The 22,249-nt window shown below is 41.2% G+C and overlaps 2 protein-coding genes across 3 annotated transcripts in view; one reads left to right on the forward strand and one right to left on the reverse strand.

Annotated features, from left to right (window-relative positions):
* Positions 1 to 37: 37 nt before the first annotated feature.
* On the reverse strand, positions 38 to 4,827 carry LOC137795122 (ATP-dependent RNA helicase DDX39A-like). Its single transcript, XM_068592420.1, has 10 exons — positions 4,692 to 4,827; positions 3,543 to 3,750; positions 3,282 to 3,409; positions 2,792 to 3,068; positions 2,287 to 2,405; positions 1,479 to 1,610; positions 1,250 to 1,359; positions 861 to 1,005; positions 604 to 751; positions 38 to 303 (listed from the first exon to the last, which is right to left on the reverse strand). The coding sequence occupies exons 2-10, from the start codon at positions 3,748 to 3,750 to the stop codon at positions 287 to 289; spliced, it is 1,284 nt and encodes a 427-aa protein (XP_068448521.1). The 5' UTR covers positions 4,692 to 4,827; the 3' UTR covers positions 38 to 286.
* Positions 4,828 to 8,523: 3,696 nt separating this feature from the next.
* Positions 8,524 to 22,249, forward strand: part of evi5l (ecotropic viral integration site 5 like) — a 32,875-nt gene continuing 19,149 nt past the window's right edge. For both annotated transcript variants that reach the window (XM_068592373.1, XM_068592374.1), the window contains exons 1-2: positions 8,524 to 8,908; positions 18,948 to 19,308. In XM_068592373.1, the coding sequence (XP_068448474.1) occupies positions 19,073 to 19,308 (236 nt within the window). In that variant the 5' untranslated portion in view covers positions 8,524 to 8,908; positions 18,948 to 19,072. The remainder of the gene's footprint in view (positions 8,909 to 18,947; positions 19,309 to 22,249) is intronic.

Here is a 22,249-nt window from a genome sequence, read left to right on the forward strand (position 1 = left end):
GAAAAAGCCTGATTGGTCAAAAAGAAAACACCATAAATAAGGTATAAAAAGTTTAATTTTGCAACCAAAACAATATATCAATGTTTTAACAAGGAAAACACTAAAATAAGCACCCTGCAAAGACATCAAAATTAAAAAAACAAATTGTTTTATCTCTATGAACTTGCCAACACACATGGTAGGAGGGGGGAGCTTTAAAATAAGTGTTGAGGGTTTCTTTTTCCTCCACCAAAATACAGCAACTCCAAGGGTCACACTCGATCCTCACAGGAAAAATGCTTCAGACTCATCTGGACTGTTCAACTGCAAAGAGAAAGAGGAAGAGGAAGGTTTTTGAACGGGAGGGTCAAAAGAAATATGTAATGCACCATTATACAGTTTTAGCCCACAGCAGTGGTTCGTTAATATCCTAATGTGTGATTAATTAACTTTTAAAACGGAGTAGTCCAAACACTTTGATTTGTGACATTTTATCTCCAGTAACTGAAGACCAGAGCACAAATATCCTTTAATGCATCGCATCATGTCAACAGTGAAGAGATGATGTGTTTAAAGTGGGCTACAAGTGCGCATGCACACAGACTGGCCGTTAACAGGACTTACTGTAGGAGGAGATATCAATCTCCTCTGGTAGCTCTGCTACGTTGACCTCAAAGCGATCTTGGACGTCGTTCAGGGTCTTGGCGTCGGTCTCGTCAGACACAAAGGTGACAGCCAGGCCTTTGGTACCAAACCTGCCAGCACGAGCCACCTGAGGAACAGAGAAGACATTTGAGCTCAAGCCGGGCTCCTCTTTTTGCAAATCGTATAATACACGATCTCCAATATAGAAAACCAATTATTATTATGGCTGGACTGACCCTGTGAAGGTATGTGTCAGAATCCTCTGGCATGTCGTAGTTGAAGACAATGTTGACTCGCTCAATGTCCATGCCTCTGCCAAACAGGTTGGTTGCAACCAGGATTCGTCGCTGGAAGTCTTTGAACTGCTGGTACCGGGATAACCTATTGGGAGGGATGGGGGACACAAGCAACAGAAATAAATAAGATAACATTTCAAAATGAGATGAAGCACATAAACCTGGTTGTATATTTCTCTTTAGTTACTCGATAGCTACCTAAAAACACATTACAGTACAGTGATCTTTTAATGTGATGTTCTCAAATTCAAGACATTGAAATTAAGAAAGCTATCGTTGAATTCAACGTGTGAAGATAGAAAAAAAGGCTAGAATCAGAAGGCACGTACCGCTCTTCCTGCGCCATGCCCCTGTGGATGGCAATGGCGGGGAAATTCTGCTCCACCAGCAGCTGGGACAGAGCAACACAGCGGTGCACTGACTTAACAAAGATCACCACCTAAGAAGGAACAGAAAGAAAAGATCTTGTATGTTTTTGATGACAGACAGGCTTAAAGCAACAGAAATATTGCCCTGTAGAGGACAAGAAACACTTAATCTCAAAAATGCAGGCTATACCTGGTTGAACTCGAGGACATCGAGCAGGTCGAAAAGCTTTCGGTTCTTCTCGCTGTCCTTCAACTTGCAGTAATACTGCTGTAAACCGTGGAGTGTCAGCTTGGTCTCGTCATCCACGAACACTTCCATGGGCTACACAGGAAGAGAGCAGAGACAAGCGTCAGTCAGTCTCACACACACACAGGTCCGCAACTTCATACAGTTTTCAGAAGAGGCAAGAAGTTTCAGCAAATGACCTGCACATGGCAGCTCACTGAACATGTTCTCCTGGACAGCAGCCGAGCCAGGAGGACGGACTGTCCTGACCATGCCAAATCTGACCAGGAGGATCACTCTGCCCCTCAGATATGGCCACTTATGGCACTGACAGCCACAAGTGGGCAAAGCAAAGAGGGACTTTGCAACCAACAATGAACTGGCCAAACCAACTTATTTGCTGGGATAACCCCTAAATAACTGGTTAATAACTAATAATTTAATCTATGAATCAATATAAAACAGTTGGTGTCTGTTAAATCGCCATAACTTCAGTGAATATGTCTACAGACATTTTAACCTTTATTTCTCCAGGGAAAGTTTACCACCAAATAAATTACAGACTGTACAGTTAAGTGCAGTTTACCGGCACCTGAATTGCAGTAAAGAGGGAAAGACTATTGTTGCCATTTGTCACACATTCTCTAACTCCACAGTAATTGATACATTCGTTTATCAAAAAAAGATCGCTTCATATAGGATTAAAATGCTGCTGACCTATAGCAAAATGACAGACAGTGGGTTGAATTAGTAATTCTCAAGGATAACTTACATCCTGCATGAACTTGCGACAGACGGGGCGGATTTCTTTGCTTAGCGTTGCACTGAACATCATAACCTGTTTCTCATGAGGTGTCACCCTGAAGATCTCCTGGACGTCACGCCTCATGTCTGTCAGAAAAAGACAGAAATATATTATCAACTTTGCATTTTGATTATTCTTTGTAAAATTGTTGTAAAGGTTTTAACCACATTATAAAAAAACGTACCTACTTTATCTTTAAATAAACACTTCAAACACTTCTTTCACCATTAGATCACTGTAAAATAATATTCTCCCAACAACCCAGTTTCAACTGCACATTGACAGTGACAATGTGATGGAGTAAGATTTAAAAAGCTATGAGCATACAAAATGACATTATACTACTCTACGTGATATAAATTCGCAGAACAATACATGCGTCAACTGTCTTACATACCGACCACAGTCGACTAAAGCTACAGGTTTCTTTAAGATCCATCACCAAACACGTAATAATACACCTTGCACTTACCCAGCTGCTCCAGCATCCTATCGCACTCATCAAGCACAAAGTGTTTGATGTTCTTCACATTGAGGGTCTTGTTGCGGATAAGGGCCAGGGTACGTCCTGGAGTTCCCACGACAATGTGAGGGCAGTTCTTCTTCAGCACTTCCTCGTCCTTCTTGATGGCCAGACCGCCGAAGAACACTGACACCTTGACAGTGGGCATGTACTTGGAGAAGCGCTCGTACTCTTTGCTGATCTGGAAGGCCAACTCTCGCGTGTGGCACATGACAAGGACAGACACCTGGCATACGGGAAAATTAGGAAATTGTTCTTATTAACTTAAATATTTATGTAGTGCTTTTGGTAGACATCAGCAAACATCTGATCGCAACAAAATGTAATCGAGAGGATGCACGGTTCACAAAACTGCATTTTTAAGACCACCGAGTACAAAAATGAGATTATGATTCTTGAGCATGAAAGGCAAGAAAAAAAACAATGGTGACAAACTCACCTGACCATCCACTGGTTCTATCTGTTGCAAGGTGGCCAGTACAAACACTGCAGTCTTTCCCATACCAGACTTGGCCTGGCACAGGATGTCCATGCCCAGGATAGCTTGAGGAATACACTCATGTTGGACTGAAAAAGAAAAAAAGGCCATTAAAAAAACATACATATACAACATATACATCTCCAAAACATCTGGCAATCAAATGAAAATTCCAGGATATATATAGACATTTTTTTAAAGGGAGTTTAAACTGTTGTTCACCTTCTGAGGGATGTTCAAACCCACAGTCGACAATGGACCGCAGCAGCTCTGGTTTGAGAAGAAAGTCTCTAAAGCCTGAGCTGTGAATGGAAACGTAGGATCCCTTCACTTCCTTCTTGTTTGCTGGGGTCCCAGTCTCTGGTGCTCCCTGAGGCTCCTCGTCCTCCTCATAGTCCAAAAGTTCATTATCAACATCGGTTTCTGCCATCTGTGTGTGAATAAGGTGGGAATCGGTCAGTCAATCTGCGTTTCACAACTTTTCCCAAAGCAAAGAAACTGGAGAAAAGCCCTCAATGTGCAAGCGTATAATTAGTGAGGCCGCCAGGTGCGCTTTAATAATCCAATAATATATTTTACATTTATTTTTTTTATGAATTTTATCATGAATCTTGAAATAATATAAACACTATGTAATGCTTAGTCAGCGTTATTATTCAAGTCCGCAATCGTGTCGTAATCCACTATAAATAAGTCACTTGGGGAATTTACTGCATTAAGAATTATCTGTTAGTAGATTTTACACCAAAACCCCTTCAACTAGCTAGCTTGATGCTACAATGAACCGCGAGCTCATAATTTCGCAAAGTTAGCAGGAGGATCTTATGGCTATGATTAGCAGGCCGCAAATCACTCCAAACTGAAGTAGTAAATCATATAATAATGATGTATATCAAAAATTAACCACAAATTAACAGATGCGTCCCGCTAGCTGTTGCAACTACGCGGACTGAAAACAATGGCCGACCACTGCGATCCTTCTCTTTCATTCAAACCGGTTAGTTAGCAAGTTAGCAGCTAACAATTGAACGCGAGTCACGAATTACTATTATCCCACATTCAAGCCACGTTACGCTCTGCATTATCTTCCAATTTAACTCTTCTGACATAGCACAATTTCTAATGAGTTAATGTCATTGCACAGTGGACGAACAGCCAGAAAAATAAACATAGATAGCTAAAGCTAATAGGCACGCTCAAAACAAAGCTAACGTTAATGTGGCTAGCGTGTTAGCTGCAAAGGAAATCTCTAAGTCCTAACTCTAGCCACTGCTACAAAGTATTCAAAAACATTTCTACGGTAATAACAACTAAATGCACACAAGTAAAGTCGAGCGTGATGTGAAAAGCACGAAGAGGCTGCGACATTACCTTGCTGCGACGTCTGGATGTCCTGTCGATGTAAAAGTGCGAGATACTACAAAGCTAGCGAGTCTTCGCAGCACAGTGAGCACACATGTATGGTGTGTTCAGGTACACCGAGAACACTACGTGCGCTCTCGATGAGGTCCGGACCAATGGCTATAAACAAGAACGTGAGAGCGTGTGCCTGATAACGACTATGGACCAACAATGAAATTAATCGTGCAATACAATTATCAGGAGTCTGTTGTTTTTATTTTATAGCTCATGTGATGCAAGTAAAAAGTCTTGAGATGTAATTGTGCCACTTAAACATATATAGTATTCTACATATTGAATAGACACATTTAACATACATTAATGGCAAGGCTTTCGGGTTCTCTGTAAACTGAACTATTGTCATAAATCTTAATGTAGCAGTTATTCTACTGTCCAAAAGGTACGGGTCCATGTACTTTATAATGCGATTACGTTATTTGCCATAACACTTGAATGCATCTGCCACTACACAGCATCGCCTGCTCAGAAATACCGTTGTGCTCGTTTCCAATGCTGTGATTAGTCACAATCACAGAGGTCAGGGAAAAGAGCCGTAATATTGAATAAACTGTTGTTTGGCATTAGTTTTTCTGGAAATTATGTATGTTGGAATACGTGTAACGTGACAGAAAATTGTTCCTGCCGTTTGTGTAATACAGTACAGCAGATATTCTTCTGCGAGTTTGGATCCTTTTGTCTTTTGATGATATCTTTCGTATGAAAGCTCTTAAATTATAAGTATTTTCAAAAAGTATTTGCAGCATTTGTTTGTCACTACGGTACAAGACCCTGGGGAGCTGCAGTATCCATTTAAACCACTTGATGGCAATAAAGCAAAGGTATTTGGCCAGTCGACAAATGGCTTTAAATGTACTTCATAATATGTTCACGTTTGTTATAAGGGGCCTCAATACAAAGAATGGCAGAGAATATGTTTACCTGTGGTAAAAAGTATCAGTGTAGAGATTTAATCGTAACTGGATTAAAAGATACTTTCTGGGAACCCAGCAGTGAATTCAACCCCAAATGAAAGACTTATCTAATACGACAATATAAACCCAGAATGCTTAAGATGCCTCTATAACACAGCTATATACTAATTATATAAATAATGTCTGTCATATTCATTGGATGTGCTATAACTTTGTTATGTTGTGAATTCTGTACACAAGACATCCATTGCTTCTGTCCATTCGGGTAGAGGAATTACCTCCTCTGTTGTTTTCCTGAAGGTTTCTTCTTTTTTCTGTTTTTCCTGAGCCAATGTGAGGTCCAGGTACAGAATGTCGTACCTGTGTAGAGATTGTAAAGCCCTTTAAGGCAAATTTGTGATTCTGGGCTATGAAAAATAAACTGAATTGAATTGAAAGCTAATCTAGGCCATATGTTTTGGTTGTGTCAATCCTGGAACAAGTTTTCAAAATCTTGTCAGAAATGATGTGCAAGAAAACAATAGTGACCACGTCACTTATTAGGATTTAAACACCAGAGATAACGATTCCCATGCGTCAGACAAATAGCTTGTGCTTCTTTGATGGCCCAAAGACTCAAATTAGATAAACCTCCCTCTCTTAAACAATGGATAAGAGAAACGCTATCTATGGTGCCATCAGAAAAATGAAGACATAGATAGTGTGGCTTGCGAAAACTGTTTTGGAATTGTGGGTTTGGAAATGGTCGAATATGTTCCTGAAGTAAAACTATATAGATAGATAGATATATGCTTTATATATATATCTATCTATATATATATAGATAGATATATATATCTATATATATATATATAGATATATATATAGATATATATATATATATCTATATATATAACTATATATATATAGTTATATATATATAGTTATATATATATAACTATATATATATAGTTATATATATATCTATATATATATATATATATATATATATATATATATATATATATATATATATAGATATATATATACACACACACACAATTAATACAAATAATAGCAGTAAAGACACAATGAATACAAATAACTGCAGTAAATACAATAACTGCAGTTATTGCAGTTAACTGTAAATTGTACAACTGTTAATGCAGCACAGTAAAAGTCCTGCATTAAAAATTATACTTCAAGTGAAGAGTCAAAGAGATGCATTATCACTAATGCACCGAATTTCCCAAGAAAGCGTTTTAGGTTTCGGGACATCCCCAGAAAATGGTCCCTTCAGGTTATGTGGAAAACTCAACATTCCGGGAATGTTCCTTTTTCTTGATACTATAAGACGTCTCAAGTGTTTTTCTAACCTTGAATGTTCCGCAAACTGCTTAATTGCAGCAATTTTCAGTTTTGGGAACGTTTCACAGGGTCATCTGAATTGTTGGGTTAACGCCTGTTCAAAATCAAATTCAATTATGATACTTGAGAGTTTAATTAATAGTGCATCATATTTGTATTGTCATATGTTGTGGGTCCAATCTGAATTGCAAACAAAAATTTCTCTTGTAAACTTCAGCAGTAGAAGTAAACTATAAGAAGACGTAGCGAAACAGTTCAGTTGCATATTGAAGCGCTTTGAGAGCACTTGTTAGCTTTTTTTCTAGTATAATGAGTTAGAATAGTAACAAATATAAAAAAATAAATTAATATCTAAACATTATATTATTCTAAAAATGGAGTTGTCAACAAAAAGCCTTAGGCCCCTAACTTGGCAAACAGTAAAGTATTTTTATTATATGAACCGGCAGCAACTTCGATGGATAACGCAATTATTGCTCAGGACCAATGGAAGCGAATTGTTGAGGTTGATATTGTTTGCATGAGCACTCGACAAAGCTGCAAGCAGCAACACCACAGGCCAGGCATGAGTTCTGAAAAGGCATCTTTTCAACAAGCACTGCACCAGTTAAATAAAGAGTAAGATCTGAAACTATCCAGGCTGAGCATTGAACCTGAAGGTCTATTGGACCACTGATGCAATACGCTTCCCCTCTGCTACAAACAATAAATATCAAGTCTGACAGAATTGTATCAGCATTCATTATTTTGTGCAACACATTTTCCTTTCACACCATTTTTGGGTTACTATTACTTTTCAAATTTTTCACTCACATGTAGATTTAATTTCCCAACACAATATACAAGACTAGTAAATGAATATGCTACTTGATTATTGCATCAGCATAACCATGAAATACATAATACACTCAAAGAACATTTGACTGATCATACTTATAGCACTGATAATATACTTGTAGTTCAGTAACATTGTCAATGCAGGTATTTGCACAGTGTATAGCTAAAATCTTTTTGAGTAAAGGATTAGAGGTATTAGGCCTCTGTAATAGGCTAACCTAACTGCTGCCACCCTCGGTCAAGGTCAATTAACACAGAACAGAGTACTTTTAATTGTGGCTGTTGGTGAACTCGATGGCTCTAACACAAAATACATTTGAATATTTTCAAGAAATAAACCTTAAAATAGCAATACTAAATACAGGCGTATGTAGCTATAACAAGACTACAGCTGGCTGCTATGGCCAGGGATTCAATAAAACTGTTTTATATTACCGTTACCGTTAATGTCACATAATTAATCGTTTTCTTGTACCATACACAGATAATCCGACACCGCTGTATGACACCTGCGGGTCCCGCCTTCCTGCCAAATAAAGGTCTGCCCTGATTGGCTGTCTCTGTTGCTCCTCCAAAGGGATCTCGGCGTCCGAACAGGCCATTGGCGCGTCACTTGTCACTCACATCTCGTCCTGCCACCTGATTGGTGCGCCCCGCCTCGCGCTCAGCTAAAGGGCGCAGGACGCTATCCACTCGGCACGAATAACTCGTCATGACTGATGCTGCCGTTTACATCAAATCCCCGTCGAACCGCAGGCTACAGCGCACGGCTGTCATAGTTGTTTGAGCGAATCTCTCCAGAAACATTTTCCTCCTCTAATTCCGCTCCCGGACGCACGCGCGAGCCTCTCCGACCGCGCAGAGGCTCGCGACCAGCTGCGCGACGCGGCGCAGCCTCCCGGTAGAGCGGCGACAGGACGATGGCAGTGCGCGTGGACAGGCTCACTCCGCGTTTGTCCTCGGTGGTCCATGAAGGTTTTAATTAGCCGATAACGTACGCTTGACGTTTGCGACGGACTGATGCAGGAGCGACGATGAACGCCGCGCGCTGATTATGGAAAAGCAGCCCAGGTAGGCTTTTATTGTTGTCTTCGTGTATTTGAAGTGTTTATTATATTTGTATATGCATATAGAACACAAATGTTATCGCGTGGTGCCTATTTACGGGCCAACTAGCTTATTAATGTGTATCAACTCAACGAAAGAAAAAAAAAACGGAGGCCCCCATAGCGAAGCATCATCGGTCCCGGTCGTTGAAGCTCCCCATCAACAGCAGCTTCATCCGTCTGCTCCATTTCTCTCAGGGAAAAATTCCGCTGTACGGCGTGCCATCGGAGACACGACGGCCCATTCATGTTAGCCTCCACAGGCATAGCATGCATGCTCTGTGTGCTCGGGCTTCATGCATGTTACACAATTGTATTGTTGTTGAAGGCCGGGTAATTTGGTGCTGCAAAGAGGTGGTGGTGGTGTGGGGGGGTGATGTGTCATTTCGGCCACAGATGTGGATCCTGTCGAGCCATGAGTCGACTGCAGAACATGTAGGCCCCGTCGCTCCAGCATCCTCCAAGCTGAACATCAGGCCAGGATAATGAGCTGTCATGTCCAAATGAAGCCCTCGTCAATAGGATGCAGGGCTCTTCATGAATGATCCCACCCCCACCCCAGGACAAAGTGTTGTAGGAGTCACTCTCATCCTTTTTTATTACATGGCTTTTTCTCTCCTTTCTTTTGTAATGAAACAGTGGATGGATGGCAGAAGAGGGGCCACCATGTTGTATCCACCTGTTTGTTTGTTTCATTCAGGATGTGGCTGTCCTTGGGGATAAAAACCACCAGGCCGAGACACCGAGCCCCCATCTGGCTAAAAGTGACATTTGAATCGAAACGATCCTCTGTGTGTGTGAGAGAGCTCAATCCAGCTGTTGTTATTTTATCTGTCTAATCAGAGAGTGGTTTAAAAGTAAATCCCCTTTTAAATGTCTGGCAAGTAAGATTGAAAACCTGCACGTATTTCAAGCACTGAGAAAACCACCACCTTATGACTGTTTACATCCGGGCCAGATGCGTACGATTGTTACCTCCCAAGTGGACTAAAAAAGTAGGGAACTGACTAAGTTTTGAGAGGTGATTGCCCAGGACTAAACCCCACGTACCGCTGACGGGTACGTCACATCTTCGTGTGAGATACAGTGAGATTAATCTCAGGTTTATCAGTGAAATCAACTCACTGTGCAAGGAAACAGGTATCTGATGCCTCACATCCTGGTGACCTTGTTTTTAGGTGCCGCAGCCTCGAAACTTTTGTAACTGATCCCGCGATCACACACGCGCGCACACACACACAAATGATCGCATACTGTGTCTACAACAGGCGATCACACCAAGGCTTATCCCAGCGACCCGTTTCCTGTGCACTCACTGCACTCACTGCTGCTGCCCCATTATTCATCACTGTGAGAGGAGCGGTAAGCTAATAGGCTCTGGAAAGTGTGATCAACAGTTTCTGAGCTGTTCGTATACGTGTGTGTGTGTGTGTGTGTGTGTGTGTGTGTGTGTGTGTGTGTGTGTGTGTGTGTGTGTGTGTGTGGTGTGTGTGTGTGTGTGTTGCCTACAGCACCAACGGGATGAGGGATATCATCTGCTGCTGTACAGTTTATCTGCTTGCTGCCGTCCGGGTTTATTATCGTCTGCCACCGTGTTTGGTTGTCCAACAGGAACATACGGGAGCAACATGTGCAGGTCGTAAAAATGATGGACTTACTGATTTACTGAAACAAGATTTGCCTTTTCTCAAGTTATGAGTGAGGTCTTTTTCCCCCGCAAGCTTACAATGAGATGCAACATTCACTCCCCTATGGCTTAACCCAGAGAGGAAACCTTAGATGAATAATCAAAAAGGAGCATTATGTCTTTTTAATGAAGCAGCTTTTGTGGCAGCAGCTGTGTCGGCAGTCATTATGACGTGGGGGGCTGTTCTTACACAGGCCCAGTGTCTGTTTGTGTGCAACCGTTTGGTTTTCCAGCTTTATGACTGAAAATAGAAGATTCAGTCTTGTGTCATAACTCGACAGGTTCCACTTGCCCCCCGATAAGGTCTCAGATGTTCCCTCTGTTCCAGTGCCTCACACGAGGGACACGTTTGCTCGAAACGTACAGTTTATGAGGTTCATTATGTTTTCTCCAGTGGCTGTTTGATTGAAGTAAAGTCTCTGAATAATATAGGTCTTTTAGTTGAAGAAATATCTATATACATACTGCCACAAAAAAGGTTGTTTCCAAGATGTCACAGAGCCCACTTTGACGTTTTACGATGTCTTGACTGTCACAGGACACAAACAAAACCAGAAAATATTCACATCTAAGAAGCTGAAAACAAATACGTTTGCCCTTTTTACGTAAAACAAATGATCAGTTATCAAAATTGCTTCGAATATACCTCGCACCGGAGTTTGACTCACAGAATGTATTGCTGTTGCTAATTGACCTTTTTTATTGCTTAGTCCCGCCCTGGAAACTCCAACCAGATTTCCATGTTTTCGTGGATTTTGGCGAGTCATGGTTAAACGTTGTGCAATACCTGTTACCCAGTGAGGTGGGGAGGAGGGAAATGTTTCTAAAAACGTTATGTTCTGTTAAACCTGTGGAGCGAACATTAGCAGAGTACGTTAGCACATCATTAACTAGCGACAGCACTTCTATGCTACGATAGCTACGAAAGGTTTACTGAACACATGTTGCTTTTGCTTTTCAATGATGCTAACAGTGAATAAAGAGGAACACGGTTGTTCCTTTATTTCATTGTCTTCTGTCTCAGTCATCAGGTGGTTCACTTTTACACTGATCTTTATCTTTTTTTACCAGATTTAGCTTCTGAATTAGTTCCACTTCCTGCTATTTTGTTCAAGAGCATATTTTCGATCCTTCCGTCTGCTCCTCTCTGAAGTCGCCTTTTCGTCCTTTGCTGACACATGGAAACACTGATCACGTGATGACCTGGCTGCTGTGGTTCAAGCTCACTCCACAGCTCTGCTTTCTCCTCTTTTGTTCTCGCAGACTGCAGTTTTGTAACTGGATCTGTGCAGCCCTGCAGATTTTTACAGCATTTGTGAGAAGAACGTCTTTTTGTTGGTAATACTAACTTTAATAGTCATCTGAAAGATGACGTTTTCTCAACTCAGATTTTTAAGAGTCACAGCGTAATAAAAGCTGCAAACAAATATTTGCTTTGGAAAGCAAACGACAGGTAGCTCCTCTCTGTCGGCTCCGTTAAAGCTGTTGACACCGTTAGCTGCGAGTCGCCGGCTCAGCCATGTTGAAAGCTGTGTTGAGGCAACCCCTCTGCTCTGAATATCAAATGAAGCACCTTTCTTTGTTTGGTATAGCTCACTGCTAAAACCAAACCATATTCATCATTTGAATGAATACTGATGTAAAAATGATAGTCATAATATTCGCACTTCAATATTCTTTTCAAAATCGTCCAGCTCTAATTACACCACTGTCGTTAGGTAAGCAGAGTGGCTATGAATAAACATTGGGGACAAATATTATATCAGCATATGGCATTGCTAACACGCACACGCATGGCTATAGTTACCACAATATCTGTGATTGACAAGGTAGTTTGGTACAAACATGCTGCTTCACTGTACAAAAGGTCAGAGCACTTCATAAGGTAAGTCAAGGTGTTGTTTGAAATGATTTACCGCAGGGTGAATCTGTGGGAGGATGATTGACGACATGGACGTGTTACTGAGCGAAAGAATGAGGCGTTTTGAAACCTCTGTTGTCAAACAGACGATGCTCCGTTTGCACAACCGACCTGTAACGTGATGTGTCCTGTCAGCTAATGCGCCGTCAACAAGTCTCTGGTTCGCAGTAAACAATTTGGAAAATGAACAGTCTGTCTTTTTTTTTTTTAAATCATTTTCCCAGGAGGCTTGAAGTTGTTGTGAAATACAAGAAAACAAGTAAAGCATTCAAACTAATCTCCTTTTTGAGATGTAGTTTTGTGAATTTTGCTGTGCCCGTTTCCCCATCTCGCAGACATTTCTAACGCAGATGTTTGAAATCAGAGCAGGGATTACAGAGCAGCCACGCTACTGATCAGTGTTCGTGACTACGCTTCTGGGAAAGTATGACATTAAAAGATAATATAATGAATGCAGCAGGATGACTAATGTCAGTCATTTAGCATCACATTAAGCAGTGGCTATGTGCCTGTAGTAGCACCCAGCTTGTTGCTGTTTATCCTCCATGGCAACCTCCATGTAATCCAGTTTTGAGATTAGCGCGTGATTAGTGGATCTTGCAGTCTGTTTCATCATGTTATTTTTATTTTTTTATTAAATTTTAATCTGAGCAGTATTAGTGCTAATGCACTGACTGTTCAGTGGTGGACTAAAGCAAAATAGTCGCCCGCACTTGAAAATAATTGATGGGTTGTGGAGGATGGCTATTTTGAGACAAGTTCCTCTCACAGTGGCACTCAGGGGAGCCGAATGATCAGGAGAGGTATACAAACTAAATTTGCAAGTCATGTAAAGCAAACGTGGTCAGTAGATTGAGGAGGCCGAGTCTGGGAAGCATTTCGTTGTTGGTGTCGCTTCGAGTGCCCTGAATGCGTCTCCTCTTCATCCAAGCTTAATGTCACTTAATTCTTATTGGACAAATCCAGGAAAACGTTTGTTGCACAGCACAAGCCTTAGATAGATTACAGCAGTGGCGACGTGGGGGCTGTTTGGAGAACAAGCGGTCGTTACTGTAATGACGATGCTGGAAAGCTCGACATATCCAGTACACAGACATGAAGATGAACCAGATTAGGCAGCAGTCGTGGTGGACCAAGAATTCTGATTGCTTTCTTTATAGGAGACATTATTGTGCTCATTTCCAGGTTCATACATGTACTTTAGGGTTTCTGCGAGAACATGTTTACATGCTTTCATGTAAAAACATCTTTTTCTCACACTGTCTCTGAATATATCTGTCTGAAACTCCTCTGGTTTTATCTCATTTCAACAGAATTGCATCGCTAGACAACAGTATGGGTCAATGTTTACTTCCTGTCAGCTGATGCCATTCACACACACTGCAATCAAATGGGACACATTTTTGAATGTTGAGTTTGAAACTTTGAAACGGTCTTAATAATGTATCCCAACAGGAATCCTGACCTCTTTTTACAGGCTGTGTGTATTTCTCCATGGATTGGGTATTTTTTTATTATCATTTAACAGTATTTATGTAGCACCTAGACCGTTATAATGAAATAGACATGAGAATCACCTGGAGGTAAAAGTACCAATAGCACAGAATATAAATATAATAAAAGTCATGCATTTTAAAATTTACTTCAAGTGGAACTTTCACATAGTCGAAACCTTCAAGGTCTTGTACATGTGAACAAGTATTTGTGCCTCTATTAGGGAGCTGCACACAGTCTGATAACTTGCCTCAAGTGATGTCACTTGAGTCAGCGTCGTTTGGGTCTGAAGACTAAACGTTTGAAAATGTAGGGAGTTGTGTCTCTTTTTTTTTTTTTTTTAAATAAGATGCTTTTGTTATAAATCAGTTTGTGTAAAATCTTAAAATGCAACCAATAACAATAGCTGTGTAATAAATGTAGTTTAAATCACAATAATATCCTCTGAAACGCAGTTAGGTAGACGGATAAAATAGAAAATTCTAAAGTACCAGCATCTCAAAAGTGTAGGCTCCTCCTACTTTGCACCCCGTCGGGCAGATCCTGTACGGTCGTTTAAAAGCCTGCTTTCATAATACACCAATTGATTGGTTCTACTTAACACACCATTACCCTTGTGCCCAATGTGGAGTGTGTTTAACTTGTCAATATGTCTGCATCAGTGTAGCAAGGACCTAATTCCAAGCATGTTTTTTTCGATAATTTAAGTCCTTCTGATTCCAGTTATGGCTTTCACAAACACCGCGGTGGAGATCTTTGGAAAAAAGGGGGAAAAAAACACATCCCTCCTTTTACAACGAGACACTTTGAGCAGCGCCGAGCCCAACAGCAGTCACAAGGACAGTGGGCCAAGCAGCATGGAAATGAACAGTCCACGTGTCGGTAACCACAACATGAGATCATGAGCTGGAACAACAGCGAGGTTAGCAGCCACGGGTTAACAAAGAGGTCGCGCTTAATGTCAGGGCTGGAAGGCCCCAAGGGCAAAACACACACACACACACACACACGGGGGCGGTTGACACATCAGCAAGGTTGAAACTAGCTGATTTCTGTTTTTCTTTCATGAAATGCTGGTCAGGTTATTCCGGGAGTGTTTTTTTGGGCCTCTGGGAAAATAATTGACTGTTCAGAATGTCTGTGATGATAGGTAGTAATATTACTGTTTGCTTAGTTTTGCATTTTTGTTGTGGAGAGATCAAAGGCGGGCTCTAGTTGTTTTTTTTACACGTCTTATTTGAATCGCCCATGGCGGGCTCAACGTTGCCACTCCAGATGGCGATTGTAAAAAAACGCCTTCTCGCCATTGAAAAATACTTTGTAAATCAGACGTTATCATGCTCGAGGGTTATTGAATTAGAAGCACGGATACAACGTTCAAAACATGGCGGGGCAAACATGTGTTCATGTTGGAAGGAAGGGAGGAGGGGGGGTAACAAAAGAAAACAATGGCCCTGTCTGTTCCTGTAGACGGTGCCAGCTCGGAGACGATGCGCCCAGGCATAGAATTTACACAATAAAATAATTGTGGATGGTGATATCAGTTAAGGAACACTTGACACTTTAACTTGTAGGACAGCAGGACTCATACACACCCATGCATGGCAACACATATACTGAGGTGGAACTTGAGCAATACAAACCTGACCACAACAGGCACGGAGACGTGTCAGTGCCCATGATAAACCAGAACCTTTCATGTAGCACACGCACAAAACATGCTTTAGAAACAGCAATACTGTATAACTGAATTACAGTGAAAAAGCTTTTTATGTCACAGTCTCCCTGCAGTTTCTTCCAAGTACACATTGACATTGGAGGGAGACTGCTGTCACACGGCGAGCAACAGCTCAGGAAATCTGGCTTGTTTTGCTTTGTCAGAGACCTTCACAATGTCCTTCTATAACCTGTCTGTGTGTGTGTGAGCGAGAGAGATAAACTCCCACTTTGGTGGCACTCTGCTGTAGTCCTGCATGACTCACACCTTTTCACAGTGAGGTCTGACCAGCAAAAGCCTCTTTTCTTTATTACTGTCATGACTAATGAGCTGATCTTTAATCTAATTAAGTTTTTTTCTTTTTTTAACAAATCTGGATTCTTCTCTTTTTTTGTGTGCCAAAAGTGTAGTGGATTTTAATCAACTTTGAACACCATTTGCACCTTTTTATGTCTTTGCTATTTTGCAATATATTGGGTTCTGTTCAATCCCTGCATGGCCGTGGGCCAAATGTACTGTAGAGTCAAGCGGTGAAGGATTCCTGTGATGGTGGTCTGTGCAGGTAGCTAACCTTGAAATTGACCTTGAGAACATTTAGCCATACCTCAAAACTATTGCCGAGTAGTAGCACCAATCAGCTCTATTAAACAAAGTGACCACCAAAGTGAAAGAGGCTAATGTGTTCCTGCTTTAGGTAAAGTGAGACTGGTTTGTGGACATCGGGCTACTTGTTGGGTTTGATGCTACACAGCTCGGAAGTAACAGCTGCCTGAGAAGAGGTGTGATTTGATGTCATCAGTGCTGCGTTGTTGCAGTTGAGTGACGCAATTAGCTAAATTTATCATCATCACCATCGGTACCATCGGTATCAGCAGTTTGACCATCAAAGAATACAAAGGTCGTAAGCTCTTACAAGCAATTTAGCGATTGACACTTCACATTATCACCACAAGGGATGTAATTTCAGATTTGCCTCTTAAACCGAGGCCTTTGACAAATGTGATTGGTCTCATTGACTTGTTAATGGCTCTTTTGATTGGGCCGGTGTCTGTGCATGAATGTGGCCCTTGTCTCTTCCCTGTTCAGACTGTTATTATGCTCCTCTACTCTCCGCGGGCTATGTTTTTCCTGCTCTACTTGCCTGCATCTGTACGTTCCTCTCGACCTTCATGGTTGATTACACGGCCCAAATCAATGCCCCATTGTATCGACTCTTCGAACACAGGCGGTTCAATATGGCGTTTGTCGACCGATGAGCCTGAATTGTTGCATTTGCCACCTATGACCACACTGCTGTTTGTGTGTGTCGTGTATCTTAGGTACTTGACGCCTAAATTAATTGTTGAAGTCGCGGTTCCGCGGAGCTCTATCGTATGAGACGTGTGAGTGAAAAACACGTCTGATACATTTGCAGAGCAGACTGCAACAACCACACTACAGCAGTGGTTGTTGCAGACACACCTGGTGGAGCACTGCACTCTTCTGTGTGTGTGTGTGTGTGTGTGTGTGCGCCTTTTCCCCAGGACGCCCCCAGTTAAAGAGCTGCCATCCATTATGCAGAGGAACTGAAATGCACTATAGCTCCTCATTTGGTTCCCTGCTACCGAGCAGCAGCTTGGCCTTTTGGATCATTTTCGCCGCTGACCAAATGCAACCCCTCCTCAGCTGCATCTCTGATTGCTAGCTGCAGCGTACAGACAAAAAAGCAGAGTTTGTGTGCAAAGCTCTGAGATATATTTGTTTACCTCTGAGACGTGTGAGATCTTAACACTGTCCCTTAATATTAAGCTCTCTATCTCATGAATTAATTTGTTAAGATGACCGTGAGGGGGGGAGAGGAAGCAAAGCACAGGGTTTAATGTGCTGTCTGACGTTAGCAAGTGAAATGTTGCACTCAAGATACAAATGCTTTTCTTTTGTACGCACTTAGTCACTGCAAGCAAACAGTTTTGATGCCCAATGCTTCAGCCCAAGCGGTACGGTTGCATACATTTCCCACTGCATGAAAAATTTGGTTTCTTGGTTTTTATATTAGAAGGGAAAGAATGAAAAGTTCCCTTAACTTTACTGTTTGTAGTCACGGCACTCAAGTAAAGGTTACAAACGGGTTCTTCCTGAAGGGCTTTAGGTTCTACCCAAAAACATTTGCAAGATTTTTTTTTAAAGATGGGAATATAAAATGGTTCTTTGTAAAACGCCAGTGTGTGTTTTTGTTTGCACCCTTCGGAGGTGGAATGGTTGTAAGTCCAGGGAGGGTTCTGCATGGAACCGTTAAAACATAAAAGGCTTTTTTGTTGTCGAAAACTACTTCTGGGTGGAAACTTGCACAGATAGTTAAAGCTATAAGCTTTTATATTGGGTTCCAGGTAGAACTCTGCAACCTTTACAAAAGGTTCTACCAGAAACCAAAAATGGTTCTCCGATGAGGACAAGCCAAAGAACCCTGTTTGGTTCCAGTTAGCACCTTGGTCTGTCATTATGAGTGTAACACTGCTGACAGGTTCGTTCTCACACTCACTTTTACGATGACGAGAGAAATGCAACACAGAAGTTATGAGCGTATCTACAGATCAGCAGTTTATTTACACTTCAACAACAATAACAACATTGATTCCTTGTCAGGCAACCGGCCATCTTATAAAAATAGCTCTTGGACAGCCGAGTCTATCCGCAGTGATGGGCCATCAGGATGATGTCATTACACTGACTCGGAGCTCCTCCTTCAAAGCACTTACCTCCGCTGGGTGTGAAGGAGCATTATTAGCATCTTAATGTGGCCAGTCAGTTTACTCCATTCAGCCAAACAGGACATCTCACGTCTTAGACTGCACAAAAGAAAAATGCTAACGATTTAGATTTTTGTACATGGGGTTAACGCGTTAATGCGTCCTTTATTTGCCTGACTATTTTATGTTTGTTTGTCTGCTGGAGGTGGGCGCCATTCCCCGAATCACTATTGCTATAATCATCGTAGCATTTCAGTTATTGTTCAAGGAAAAATGTGTTTCCCAAATGTGTTTTGAAGTTAAGAATCTTTGGGTGTAGACCAAACAAGAATCTACCGATTAATCCATAATAAAATTTGTTGCGTGTTGCTCTTATTTTAAAAGAAACAACAACCACGGGTTGTACTATATTTTGTTTTTGTTGTTATTTTCATTGACCCTTTTCTAAATCGCTGACAGGTTTGAAGACCTGTGATCCTATTGGCTCTTCGGCCAGCCAGGTGGCCTCTCAGACCAACAGTGAGACTGGAAGACCCTCTTACCTCGCCCACACGGCTTCACCCATCCCCCCCATCGTCACCGCCATGTCTATACCCAGCCCAGAGAGAGAGGGCTCCAGTGTGGCTCCCGCTCAGCTAGAGTGCCCTTCTTCCCCTTCCGGCATGGACCTAGATCCCCTATCAACCGGCAGCCCGGTGCTCAGCCCAGACTCCTCTTCCCATGATGCAGCGCTGTCGGCGCCGGCAGCTTCTCCGGCAGACTCGGAGAACTTGAGTCCCGATGAACTCGAGCTGCTGGCAAAACTAGAGGAGCAGAACAGGTGAGATCAGCAGCTGTCCTCTTCAAGTTTAACTGCTGGACTGAAAACAAGACAGTTATTATAGTTGTTCAGCCAGGTAAGACTGAAGGAGGCGTCGTGTGTTCAGTTTAGGCTTCCTAACAATTCAGCATTGTCCATTCTGCAAGCCCTTTAAGCTTCGGATTTGAGTCTGGAGGGTTGTCTTTTTCTTAAAAAAATGTTTTAAACCTTTCCAAAACCCCCAAAATACAAAGAATTTATTAATCTGCTTAATAACTATACAATATTAAATTTGCCAATTTCACAAAGACTGCCATAATATGAAATGTGAATTAATTCAGGGGCCTTCGATCAAGAGATGGTATCATATACCCATTCAACAAAATCAGTTATGTTTAAGTCATTTCACCAAAAGATTAAAAAAAAATGATTTGACAATTGTTGGTCTCTTCCAGACATTAAAATGAAAAATAATTGACTTTAATAATACTAAATACATTAAAATAGATTTCCTGATGGTAAATGGATAAACAGATTCAAAAGAAAGGTGCATCTTATAGCTAATTATACGTATCAATCTTTACACTTTGCGTCGATGATATTGGATCGTTGATCATTGAATCCCAACATCGATCCAGATGAATGGATTGTTATACTTATAGTTTTAGAACGAGTAAGTTAGAAACATTTAAAAAGTCAGCAGGAAGTAGCTGTTTTCAGTTCATGGCGCTAACGTTAGCTCAGTTAGCTTGCAGTTGTCTCAGTGGCAGGGAGGTAGGAGAATACGCAACTTAAAATAAAATAATAATTTAGCTAAAGAACCAGCAACGAACAAGAAGAGTCTATAAAGTGTAGATGATTGATGTTTGAAGTAAAATCTAACAAGAACCCAAAGTCAAGCATAAAGATGAAAGAAGAGACAAATAGGTCAACTCGCACGAGTATTTACAGTTTGACTTCAGCAGCAGACGCTGAAGCTCATGAAATAATGAGGCTTGAAGGTAGCGTTAAAACAGCAGCTAATTAATGAGACGGTCTAATACGGGAGATAATTAGAACTTCATGATCAGGATACAAAATCTGATCTCCAGGGAGAGTTTGTGAAATGACGATAGTGTTACAGGTCAATAGATTCTCAGTTTTAAACGCCCAATATTGTGCAGTACATTGCAACCACTGATATTACCACTGATATTATCGTCCACAATTGATTACTAAAGTAAATAAAAAAAGAAGGAATAAACGGCATGCTTCTGTGCGGGATCCTTTATAAATTGATGTTCTTCCTAATTTTAAATAACACGTGAAAATATCAGATACCGCTTAAAGAGATCCACAAATTTAAGACGTCTGCGAGGACGAGAAGATTAAGATTTAAAAGCGGGTATTTAGCCCCATAATTTAGCGTAACATGCAGATAGACTAGGTCCCAGTAAATTCTGGAGAAATAGTTCAATTCTGTATATTCCAGTGTCTGAACACGGACCACCTCGGGCTTAAAACCTTCGTCGTTGTTGAAGGTGTGCATGCTGCCACTGTGTGACACACGTCTGCTTGCCCCACATTCACAACAGTTCACTGGATCACTAAAAATAGATGTGTAGGTTAGTGTTTTAGAAAATACTGAATAGGTGAACTTCAATTTTTTTTTTTTTAGCAGGCCTGGGCGCTGTCGGTTTCTATCTTTTCTATTTGAAGAACAGGACGAGGATCATTTATACACAGACAGTTCTTGACAGGGATTTAGGCCGAAAAGAAGAAAAGAAGAAATGAAGAAGAGCAAGAATCGGTGTTTCTCTGAGAACCATCCTATTCCCTCCTGTGTTTGTCAAACAGTACATATCACTGCGATGGCCTTGTACTGACATCATACATGTAGCCTAGCAGCGTCTGCATGTCCTTTCAGGAAGCCCATCAATTAAATGTAATGTAATCACCTGGTTTCAAAGTCAGTTTCAGGAAGGGGGAGGTTTAATCCCTGAGTTAGATAAGGTTTAATCCCACACTACGAGGTGCACCAGATTCTCCAGGGGAAATGTCTGTTCACATGTTTGTATCACTGCACAAAAATACCTTTTTTAGTTTGGATTGGACTCCATTACCCCGAGCGAGGACTCGAACAGACAGTGAATCACTTTCAAAAGAAAAAGGGTAGCACTGTGAAAGAAGCCACATCCTGTACAATTCTTCCAGCAGCTTCATGCTGTCCCAGTAATACAGGGTTCATTAGGAAAAAAATCATTCAGAGGAAATAGCATTTTGCAAAATACGCTTCTATGCTTTCTTGAGTGCCATTAGCAGGTCGATACCACTCTATTATATGTAAGTGACATATGAAGCTGGAGTGGGTTAGCTTAGCTTAAAGACGAGAAACAAACAAGCAAGTGACTTACTGGCTAAGATGAAAAGGCTGCAGCGTCATATTTATTGTGCAGACATGTGTAAGGGCAGTGTTGACCTTATCTTCTTTACCTTAAGAGATTCATCACAGAGAAATACATTATTCAGTATTAAAACAATATAAATTAAAAAGACAGACTATCCTCTTATCTACTTTTTTAGTTTGTATTGTTTATGCTTCCTCTACATCCAATTTTGAAGCATGCTAATTTAAAATGTTGAGATAGGTTAAAAGCTTGCCAAAGGGGGATGAGTTAAAGGCCACCTGCTCCTCCCAAAATAACTTTACTCATTAGTCTGACCTTGTGCGCAAAGGCTTTTTGGTGCTTTTTAAACACTTTTTTTCTGTCAATTTATCGTCCTAATAGCCAGCTAGCTGTGTGTGACATATCCTCATGTGTCAGCCTCTGACTCTGTACTTTAAGGTAACAAGCCCCGAGGCTTTTGGTGCCTCTGCAAGGTTGTGCACAACAAACTCTCCCGATCGTACCAATGTCTCATCCACCTGCTATGCCTTAGCTTCCCTCTCACTCTCTAGTGTGTGTTTGTGTGTATGTCTGCT

Source organism: Clinocottus analis, unplaced genomic scaffold, assembly GCF_023055335.1.
Source record: "Clinocottus analis isolate CAN_PGR_092001 unplaced genomic scaffold, fCliAna1.0.p SCAF_27, whole genome shotgun sequence".
Lineage (NCBI taxonomy): Eukaryota > Metazoa > Chordata > Actinopteri > Perciformes > Cottidae > Clinocottus > Clinocottus analis.

Coding starts and splice junctions, on each gene's coding strand:
- LOC137795122 (XM_068592420.1), bottom strand. CDS start 3,750: ATGGCAGAAACCGATGTTGATAATGAACTTTTGGACTATGAGGAGGAC. Junction 3,410..3,542: donor GTTTGAACATCCCTCAGAAG/GTGAACAACAGT, acceptor TTTCTTTTTCAG/TCCAACATGAGTGTATTCCT. Junction 2,406..2,791: donor TAGGATGCTGGAGCAGCTGG/GTAAGTGCAAGG, acceptor TTTTTCTGACAG/ACATGAGGCGTGACGTCCAG.